General features: G+C 40.8%; 1 protein-coding gene across 2 annotated transcripts in view; it reads right to left on the bottom strand.

Moving 5' to 3' along the window:
- Nucleotides 1-405: 405 nt before the first annotated feature.
- Nucleotides 406-11,513, bottom strand: part of LOC148030168 (carbon catabolite repressor protein 4 homolog 5-like) — a 47,610-nt gene continuing 36,502 nt past the window's right edge. The window contains exons 15-16 of one of the 2 annotated variants that reach the window (XM_087686438.1): nucleotides 1,072-1,156; nucleotides 406-968 (exon numbers count right to left, since the gene is read on the bottom strand). In XM_087686438.1, coding sequence (XP_087542564.1) covers nucleotides 918-968; nucleotides 1,072-1,156 — 136 coding nt within the window. In that variant the 3' untranslated portion in view covers nucleotides 406-917. Of the gene's footprint in view, nucleotides 969-1,071; nucleotides 1,173-11,513 lie in introns of those variants that run through there. The other variant, XM_087686439.1, reaches the window with a different exon arrangement.

The raw sequence follows: 11,513 nt of genomic DNA, 5'->3' as shown, positions 1-11,513 counted from the left end.
AGCATCTTGAAATATTAAGATTGTAGGAGGGAGCTAATTACCATGATGAGACACATGGAACCTATCGAAGTGAGTTGAATGAATTGCATTCAAATGACTAATATAAGTGAAGGCTTCTCACATTTGCCAACCATGAGTGTCCCAAATCAACCCTATGTATACTAAGACATTATAGTATGTGTAACTAAACTCCAATGTGAGGTAGATGAAGCATAAGCTTCCCTTAATGTAGTGTATGAAGCCCAAGACATGCTAGATGAACAACTTGAGGTTGACCAACCACAACAAAAGATATCGCTTAATCCTTGTTGGATGATCATTGAAGGGAAATGAGTATGTATCAACTTGGAAGCATCTTTGAAAAGCTATAAAAGGATAGTCAGAGTCTAGCTTCAAAAAGCCATCAGCTAAAACTTGGTGATTGCTTGTTATGAACCTTCATAAAAGGATAGTTGGAGTCTAGCTTCAAAAAGCCATCAGCTAAAACTTGGTGATTAGCAGGAACAACCCTCGTGCTAGTTAACCGAACATCACTTCTGAATTGGCCATTACAAACATCGGTGGTCCACTCAATATGGCAAACCAATTCAATCAATTGCTTGTTATGAACCTTTCTTAAAGAAGAGTTGGAATCTAGCTTCAAAAAGCCATCAGCTAAATGTGGTGATTAGCTGGAACTACCCTCATCAGCAATAGAACTCAGTGGACAGTAGGCGCAGCATCGAACAAATATCAGCAAGCACACTGATTTGGGAAATAGATCCTTAGAAGTCTTATCAACAACCTCAGCAATACAGCAAAGGGCCAAATACAACAAGGCGTTCAACCTTTGCATGCGTATCTGTAAGATTTATTATAATCGAGGTCCACCTTGATAGCTTTTTCAGGCAAGAGAAGCAGCACAAAGATTAGCTTCTTCAAGTGAATGCAAGCTCACTGGCAAGAGCTATATGATCGCTTCCCCACACCTGTTAAAAAGCATCACTTAAACTGTGATCAAAATCATAATGAATGGAGTTCTCAAAGTCAAGTCAAAAAAAGAAAACTAGTATCAACCATTACAGCACTAACCTTTGAGGGGAGGCCCTGTGTCATCAGCAGCATCTCCAAAGGTACTGGATCCAAGACTTTTACTGCCTTCAACCCATCAGACCGCCTAAAACATCACATCACTATACCAAAATCAGACAAGATCACATACTAACCAGAATGAAAGCACACTGTTAAATGATTCTCACACCAACGCATGACCTCTCTAGCAAGCGTAAGCTAGAGATGCAGCAGCAGTTAGAACAGCAGAAAGCTGAAAATCTGGGGAATAATCATGGTCATACCCCTTCGCTTGGATGAACTTAAAAGTGCACAGAACGAAAAGAGAACACTTCATGTGCAGTGAAGGCCAAAAAAAAGAGTATATGGGAAGAAGAAAGAGAGCACTTCATGCGCAGTGAAGGCCAAAACAACATGTATGGGAAGCAGATTCCTGTCTGTATGACACCATCAACAGCATCATTGAAAGCAGGTCTGCAAGACCTTATAAGTGGGTTTGGCGACTTTAGGAGCAGTGAGCACCTACAACCCTACAAGGATGCCTGCAATTTTGGGTCCATTGTCTGCAATAGATTTCAATCTTAACCATAGTTGATAGCATACGTCTCATACTTCCATACGTGCACAGGTATGAAAGTATGATTCAGACCTCTGGGCTGAATCATACATTGCCCTAATTTTCTTAAAAGACTAGAAAAATAAAAGAATGATAAGTTGAACCTTAATATGAATAGTAGACATTTCAAAAAAGCTTACACTTCGAAAAACAAGCATAAATGACATTGAGATTTCACGAGGGGACTGAATTTAGAGATTATAATCAGCCCACAAGGATCACAAAATGTCATGACTCATTGACTCAAAAATTATAATCAGCCCACTAAGATTGCAAAATGTCATGACTCATACTACATAGTACTCTAGACTCTATAGAGGCCACTCAAGAGATTGAAGACACAAGGGTCAAGACTCCAAATTGTAGACTTGCTACAGCATGTGCTACTCAAGTTGACTCATGAGTCATTTTCATCTCCAACATCCTCATCCTCCTCCTACTCGCCCTCACCCTCATCCTCATCCTCATCCTACGATACACTACAGGTACCAGCACTTGATGCACTTACTATCACAAGAGCTGAATTCTCATCATCTTCCTCTCTCATTTCTTGCAAAGCAAGCAGCCTTTCATCATCCTTTTCTTTGTTTAGCATTTTCAAGGTCACTTATATCTTCTCAAATCCTCTTTCTTTCAACTTGCTTATGAGACGCAAATTGGTGTGTATAAAAACAAGCTTCTTTGTATTATTTGGCTTAAGCTTGTTCCTTTTCTTCGTATGAATTGAGAGAAAAAGTGCTCCGATTTCTCTCACATGGTGAGGCACAAGTGCCTTGAGACAATATCCTAAGTGCCAAGAGCTGTAAATTTGGTGTCTCTGCCCCAAAAGTTTCCCACTACTTCACACCTTGATGCATCCTCTTCTCATCCTTTGCAATAGAACGCACAAATGCACCTAACTCAGACTCATACTTATGCAGGTATCACTTTCAGGATTCTTTGCTCTCCAAATAGGATGGAGCACAAAAGCAGCAGCATGCAATGGAGAGTGCATCATGTTCCATCAGTCTACACAAAGTGTGAAATCAGCCTTCCTTCCGTGGCTGAGTGGAAATTCATTGATTACAACTTAGTTACAACAGTAACATTTATTACAAAACTGAGAAATGCAAATTAACTTACAATCTTGGACAATGGACACCCTATTGGCCCCAAAACTGGCACCCCTTTTGGTATTTCTTTAACTTAATTGAAGAAAAAATTTATATACAATGGGATTCTCCCAATCCCTTTCGGTATTCCAACTCCCCTTGCTGTCCAAAATGACCCATAAGTCTTCAATCTGATTTGCCTCTTAATTTGGGCCATCAATTGGCCTTCACCCACTTTGATGGAGATGCAAAATATGTCACTAGGTGGTGATACTTTTGCAATTGCTTTCCTTATTTACTTATATAAATATTTTATTTTTATTTTCATTAGTTATTGCTTTTTACCCCCAAAGTTCTCTTAGATTAAGCTAAGATCTTTGCATGGCCAGAAGAGGCAACCATTGGGACAAATTGGACTAATGGTATATGCAAATCGAGTTTGTGCTATATATGCAAACCGAGTTTATGATGGTTTAAGAAATTCTTTTGAGCTTAACTTTCTATACAAAGCAAGAACTGTATTTTTTCATGTGACAAATGTACCAACCTGCACAACTTCTTCCAAAACAAGCTTCACCCAAGAAAGTTCCCTAATATTCTTGAATAGCAAATCAAGGCAATGGCATGTGCACCAAGTGTAAAAAATAGTTGGCCACTCTTGCTCAACCAAGTGACCAACACGAACACAATTGGCTGCATTAACCAGATTCCATGCACACTTAAACTACATTTTGAGACCCCACTTCAAAAATGGTACTCTTAAGAATTTCAAAGATATGCTCTCCCAACTTATACTCACCTCTTGTATCAACTGATTCCAAAAATGTGGAACCAAACATACATGAAACCATTGTGAAAAAATACCCTAACATAGAAACACAAATAACAATCGTACGACAAAGCACAGACTGATAAAAGAACACAGTTAGGGTTAGGGTAACTCAGAGACAAAGAACACAGAAAATAAATAAAGTGATATAGCTACTGAATATACAATGCTCACACAGCAAACACACTATGCAGTGAATGAATACTGAACCTCGAACTCCTGTATCTCAAGGATCAAGGCAGGGGTAATGAGCTGGAGAGTGTGTTATGAACGGATCTCGAATCGCAGCAAGGCAACCTCCAAATGTCGAACACCAGTAAACACAGTAGTGAGAAGCTGAATCTGATGCAGACGGCAATGAGGAGAGAGAATGTGCAGTAAATGCATGCTGAGGAGAGAGAAAACAGCCAAACGCAAGCAGCAAATGGTGGGCGACTGCTGAGGAGAGAGAAAAACTGCCAAACGCAACTGAGGACAACTGGGCGACAGCCTACAAGAGATGGCGGCAGCTGGAGGAGAGAGAAAGCTGTCAATACGACAGCTGCAACAGCAAATGCAGGTGTTGTGATGACGCGGCAAGCTATACGACAGCAGGTCGGTGCAAAAACAGCAATCGCCCGGCTGGAATCAGCTCCAAACTGCGTGAAGAAGGCTGGAAAAGGCGCCAACTGATGTAAACAGCAATGGACAGCTTCGATTGAGATGTCCTCTACGAACGAGGTGTGGCCAGCAAGCTGGAACACCTAAAATCTACAAAAACGAGATTAAGGGCTGAATGGAGAACAGCATACTTGTTTATAGAAAGTTTGGGCCCTCCCAAGTGGGTTTGTGCTTATAGGACACATACACTCTCTAGGATCGCGTTTCTTGTAAATAAACAAGGTTTCTTCACTAATTAAGCAAGTTTTGGGACTATTTAAGTAAAGCTAATGCATTTTTAGCTCAACACCCCCTCACATGCCCAACAATGGTGCCACAAGAAGGAAGGCCAACCAAGCCCGTTTTCTTTATTCTTTACCCCAAAGCGTCCCACCCCAAAGCAGCCAAAGTATCAGACAAAAGGTGCATGTTGGCTGCCCAATGGCCTACTAAGACTACAAAGGCAATGGTTATCTTACCAAGGGAGCCTAAGTGATCACCCCAGAGAGGATAGGGCATCAAACAAAGGGTGCACGGCCGCTATCCAATGGCCTACCAAGCCCTACAAAGGCAGATGGAATCAGCTATAGACTTCTCTCTCTTTCTCTTTTTTTTAAAGGGCTTTTTAGATTTGATAGATTTAGCATTAAGTGTAGGGTTCAAATCAGTTTTCGTCCTATTGAGTATCCATGCCCCAAACAGAAGAATGATAAATATGGTTAGACCCAAGACCTTCACAAAACAAGCATACTATCCCTACCATTACTAGGTGTCGGTGAAGAAGAATAAAGCTAAGGTGTGGATATAGCAAATATTTGGAGCAAGCAAGACAAGCAAAACAAGCAAGCAAGCTAAGGAAAAAAATTGGCCTTGGAGACTGTCATGGGCAATGCCACAAATATGGTGGATTCAGAGTCGACCACTCCAGAAGACCGAAAAGGAATAAATACACACAGATGCTTGTTTACATGAACAGAATGCCAATGCATGGGATAATGCAAAGGGAGATACAAGAGGTCATGCTCACGCAAAATGCAATGCAACAGTGCCACTTAGACAGTGCCCTCACAAGACAATTGTTCACTTGCCCGAGCGCCCTTTTACAATCATGTCATCCTGACAATGTGGATGAAGTTACAAATGTCCATAATATAATACAGAAGAATAAATGAATAAACGTCTAAAAGATTGTAAGTATCATCACTGTCACTAGCAAGAGTAGAAGCCACCCCCTCTCAAACTCGAAGGGAAAGCAAGAGAAAAGCACCCTCTCCCTATCAAGCTGAATAAGTAGGGGAGGATGTACCCAGACCAATCCGGGGTAACAGGTACAAAAGAACCGGCTGGTTGACCGCTTTGGTCAAATATCTGCAAAATTGTCGGATGAAGGTAGGGACCTTGAAGCTTGGGCCAACATTTCCAATTGCCTTCACCATGTCAAGAAAGTAAGAACTCCTCACCTTTTAATGAGGAATCTCCTCTTCATAAAAGAACTGACGAAGGGCAATTGATACCTCTTTCCTTGCTTGTATGTCCCAACTTTGAAACAAGGGATATTTCCTAGCATTAGCTTTGCACTTTTTAGGCATCATATCATGAGCATCACTAGTCTAAGAGGAACAAGCAACCACATTGACACTAGCACTTCTTGATGCATCTCCCAAATCACAAACCTTTGCATCCAATGCATCATGTGAACTTATCGGAGCACTTGCATACAATCTATGAATTGCATCTTTTACATCTTGGGCCTCACAAGACGAGGTAGCCACTGTAGACTATTTCTTGCTTAGCCATGAAATGTATGAACGACCCAAAAAGAAACATTGTCCCCTAGTAGACTACCTAGTATCTACATCACCAGTCCAATCTGCATCACAATAAGCCTATTAAGTGCAAGTCTCCCTCCTAGAAATAATAAAACATGTGACTGAGTACCTTGCAAATACCTAAAGATCCACTTAACAGCTTGCCAATGTATGATCCATGGGCTGTGCATATATCTGCTTAATTGAGATACTGCATATTGAATATTCGAACGTGTATTGCAAGTGTAAATGAGGCAGCCAACAGCTTGGCTGTAAATTGCAACATCATGCATCTCTTCACCATCATACATAGACAGTTTTAAGCCTAGCTCCATAGGAGTGCACAAAGGTTTACAATCTTCCATATTAAACCTGTGTAACAGCTTACCCACATTCTGTGACTATGACATGATGATACAATGCTAATTTTGGATGAACTGAATCCCCAAATAATAGTGTAAGCAACCCATAACCCGTCAATGGGTGTGGTACATTAGTACCTTAGGGATTATACTTTGATTTATTACTTTCACATAGTGAAGATGACCTTCCAACAACTCTATTTTCTCGTTGTTTATTTGTTCACTACATGTGTGTGTGCGCACGCGTGCATGCACATGCACATGCTGTTGGATCCTAACCTAACAGTAGTATCAAAGCCATACCTCTTTTCAGCCACCACTCAACTCACAAGCCACTACTGCCTCAACTGCCTTTGAGCCTCAGACTTGGCTACTACTACTCAAGATTCATCTAGCTATGCATTTACTCTAGTTCTACCTCTCAGCTCATGTGGCACCTTCAACTCTGCTTGGCTGCATGGAATCTCTTGACTGGCAAGTCACCTTGGCTTGCTCATCAATGGACTATTATCTACTTCATTTTGAATGCCACCTACAGCCACATCACCAATCTATGAAGTTGCCTACATGCTCCCGATTTGGCACTACTTTTGCCTATCATCTGCCTTCCCAACAGCCGCCTACATGCATGTCAACTAGTCTTCTACCTACTACATATGCTCGTATCTATCAAGCACTTGCCCCGACAATTGTCTGCATGTCACCCGGTCTTCTACTTACTATATGCGTCTTTTTCTACTACCCTTATTTGCACATTTGATGCCGATCAATACACTTCAATAAATAATGTTTTATCTTTTTCAGCCTTTAATCATCATTAGCCCATCTTCACACACAATACACACATTTCATAAAACTTCACAAACATCATCAATTTCTCTCCTAATTTGACCTAAAATTTAAGACTCTTTCACCAAATTATCAAAGTTTTTCTAACTTTTTGGAAATTTTCAATTTGGAGCTAAAGATTGTACAATTTAGTCATACACAACAAGCATTGGCAGCCCAAAATGACTTGCTAAATATGTTTTGGGACTTAGACAAGTTGAATGGCACAAATTATCCAATGTGGATGCATATGACGAAGCATGCTTTGGTTGTCAAAAAACTTTGAACTTAACGTATCTGGTTCCAAGATTAGCCTCGCATGCCTTGTTACACAAAATGTTGCAAGCTCATCGAATTCATCCACCATCACAAGTGGATCTTCCCCTCCCGCTCCTATTCCACCACCCTCCGCTAATCAATTGAGAGAAGATGGGAGAGATGCCCAAGCACACGCTTTGATTGCACTCTCATGCAAGAGACAAGTTATTCTACATATTCAGTTGTGCACAACAGCTAAGGATGCATGGAAAAAACGCATTTGATATGTCGGTCTCGTTGTTCTTGCAAGAAGAGTTGTCTCACTGAAGGAGAGAGAGTGTGCAATGAAGTGCGAGATTGAGGCGTGAGCAGCAGAGTTGAGAGTTAGAGAGAGTGAATGCAGAGATAGGTATACCAGATTGTGATGTACACAAAGAACGAAAGAATGTATTTATATGTTAGGGTATAATAAGGGTGTGTTCACACCCGTATGACTATATACACGGAGACGAAGGGACTTTACACCCAACAACCTCCCACTTAAAGGCTTGAAGAGGTACCTTTAAGCTAACCAACTCCCACTAAACGAATGCAATGCTCGTGCTAAGCCTTTGCAAGACACTTAGTGAGAACATCTGCAAGGTTATCTTGGGTTTTGACCTTAGTCAGTGTGACAAGACCATCATCCAAGACCTATCGAATAAAGTGGTACCGAACATCTATGTGTTTGGTACGTGCATGGAACATGGCATTCTTAGCCAGACATACTACACTCTGGCTATCACAACCAAGCACTGGAATACATGAAGAAAGACCAAAATCCTTGACCAAACGGCCAAGCCAAATAGCTTCCTTAGAAGCTTCTATAGCTGAAATATATTCAGCTTTTGTAGTACTCAATGCCACAATTTTCTACAATCTTGAACACCAAGAGATAGCCCCACCAGCCAAAGTAAAAACATATCCACTGGTAGATTTCTTAGTGTCAAGATCTCTTGCCATATCCGAATCACAAAATCCCTGCAACTCTAGTATACCCTTTCCATAGCATATACACTTTTCTTGTATACCTTTCAAGTATCTGAAGATACATTTCACTGCTTCCCAATGTGGCTTGCCAAGGTTAGACATGAATCGACTAACAACTCCCACTGCATGAGCAATGTCAAGGCGAGTTGCAACCATGGCATACATCAAAGATCCACAAGCTGATGCATAAGGTATACCCTTCATGGCACTAGCAGCTGCATCATCATTAGAGCAATCAGCTTTCCTAAACTTTGTATGTGGCAGTAAAGGCACACCAAGGCTTAGCATGAGCCATATTAAACATGTCAAGTACTTTGCTAATGTACTTGTCCGTGAGAGAAGCAACAAACGCTACCCTTTGTCTCTTTTAATGCGAATGCCCAAAATGTGTTCAGCTGCCCCCGAATCTTTCATGGAGAAGGCTGAACTCAGCTGCCTTTTAAGAGCATTCAAAGTACTCTTATGCTGTCCTGCAATCAACATGTCATCCACATATAAAACAAGCACAATAAGGCTTCCATCATCAGCCTTTTTAGTATACAAGTAGTAATCTGCATGACTGCGTTTAAATCCATGGCTGAGCATAAAGGTATCAAATTTTTTATACCATTGCCTAAGGCCTTGTTTCAACCCATATAAGCTGCATTTCAGCTTACAAACCAAATGCTCTTTTCTTGGAATAGCAAATCCTTCTGGCTACTTCATTTACAACTCTTCATCCAAGTCACCATGAAGAAAAACAGTCTTCACATCCATCTGATCCAACTCTAAATCCAAGGATGCAGTGAGAGCAAACAAAACAGGAAGCGTAGTCATCTTCACCACTGGTGAAAAGACCTCCTAGAGGTCTATGCCTTCCTTCTGTGTAAAGCCCTTAGCACCAGTCGTGCCTTGTACTTGGGCTTCCCATCAGTACATTTCACTTTGTAAACCCATTTATTAGGAATAGCTTTCCTATCCTTGGGCAAAGATACAAGCTCCCATATGTTATTTGCATATAGATACTTCATCTCTTCCTACATAGCAAGCTCCCACTTTCTCTTATTTTCACATGACCGTGCCTCTTTAAATGTCAAAGGCTCACCCTCATCAGTCAACAAAATGCAATCCAAAGATGCCTGAAACCTCTGTGGCTGCCTTCTGACACGTGTAGACCTTACCCAATGATCTATATTATCAGGCAGTGGACCTACATCCTGAGAAATGTGCACACCATCACCAAGTGGCTGATTTTCAGCATTTTCTTGCTGCTGTAATCTGTTTTCAGCATGTCCTTCTAGCTGTCCTGTTTCATCCTATGCATCTACTTGCTGTCCATGATCTTATGGCTGTAGCACAATAGGTTGCTGCTCATTTTCAGCATCAAAAGGGACAGAACTTTCAGCTAATGGCTGCCGAATGGCTGGCTGTTCATGTTGAAATTTGACCTTCTTTTTGTCAAGATCACCATGTGTAGCATTTTTCAGCAACTTTGCCTCATTAAATACTATGTCTCGATTGCGTACTATCTTCCTGCCCTGAGGAAGCCAAACTCTATAACCCATCTCTCCCTCATCTCCATATCCCATGAAGATGCCCTTGATGGATTTCATGCCTAGTTTGGTCCTCTGTTCTACAGGTACATGCACAAAGGCATCACAACCAAAGACACGCAGATGATTATATGAAGCAAGTTTGCCAGACCACACCTCTTCAGGAATGCCATTTTCCAATACATGATTGGGAGAGCGATTGCATACATGGACTGCAGTTTTAAGAGCCTCTCCCCAAAACTACTACGGGAGATTAGCTGTGGACAGCACGCATCTGACTCTCTCACAAAAAGTGTGCAATTATATCTTTCAGCCACACCATTTGATGCAGGATTATAAGGGGTTGTCAACTCCCTCTTAATGCCATGTATCTCACAAAACTTGTTAAATTCATTTGAGACATACTCACCCCTATTATCTATTCTTATGGTTTTCAACTTAAGCCCTTTCTGTGTGGTAACAAAAGCATGAAACTTTTTAAAAGCATCCAACAATTCCTTTTTGCTCTTAAGTACATACACCCATGACTTTCTACTGAAATCATCAATGAAAGTAACAAAGTACCATGCACACCCATACGAATTAACAAGCATAGTGCACACATCAGAGTGTATTAAGTCAAGAGCATTAGACTTCTTAACGACACTAGAGTAATAAGGACCTCTTGATTTCAAAGAGGGGCTTAGTGTCACTGCCGCTAGAAGCGTTTGCAACCATTTTTCAGCAATACACCAGAAATTCAATGCTGCAATTTATGATAGCAAAAATGAGCTGAATATTCAGCTGATTTCAACCCAAATTTTCAGCAAATAATAGCAAGATTCAGTCCAAGTACATGTACCGCAGTAGAACGAATGACTTTCAGCAGTATGACTGCAATTTCAGCATACATTAAATGAATACATCACTGCCAGGTAACTCCCACTTCAGCAATATCACCAAAAATACATCTGCAACAATCCCAGATCTGCAAATGATCACTAAGACTGCTGCAACATGAATAATCAGCAATACATCAACTCAATGGGAGCTATCCAACATGTGTACCGCATACATATGTGCTCGTATCAACTTCCGATACACAAAACACCAAGAAATCTCTGCAATTTCTCCAAAATCGTACAAGCAGGAGAGAAAAAATGTTCAAATCACTCTGCTTAAGGCAACAAGATTGCTTCAACAATATTCCCAAAGTGCATTTCACGCATAATCCACAGATTTCAGCAAATGCCCAAAAATTTCACTATAAAATCTGTCCCAATTGCATTAATACATGTTCCCGAGAGTATAAAACGGGAAAATTTAGCAAAATTTCACAAAATTTTGCAAAAGCCCCAAAATTTCCAGGTCCAAGTGTGCACGAATGTCAACCAATCTGACTCAGCTGAACAAAATTTCTCCAATACAGCAAAAGCCCCAAATTTTATGGGTCCAATGTTGAGAGATTTTGCTCAAAGGAGTAAAATTATGT

This window comes from Lygodium microphyllum, chromosome 10 (genome assembly GCF_053477565.2).
Source record: "Lygodium microphyllum isolate KBCC chromosome 10, Lygodium_microphyllum_v1.1.10, whole genome shotgun sequence".
Lineage (NCBI taxonomy): Eukaryota > Viridiplantae > Streptophyta > Polypodiopsida > Schizaeales > Lygodiaceae > Lygodium > Lygodium microphyllum.
Note: the sequence above shows the minus strand (reverse complement) of the source record. Positions and strands in the feature narration are given on the sequence as shown.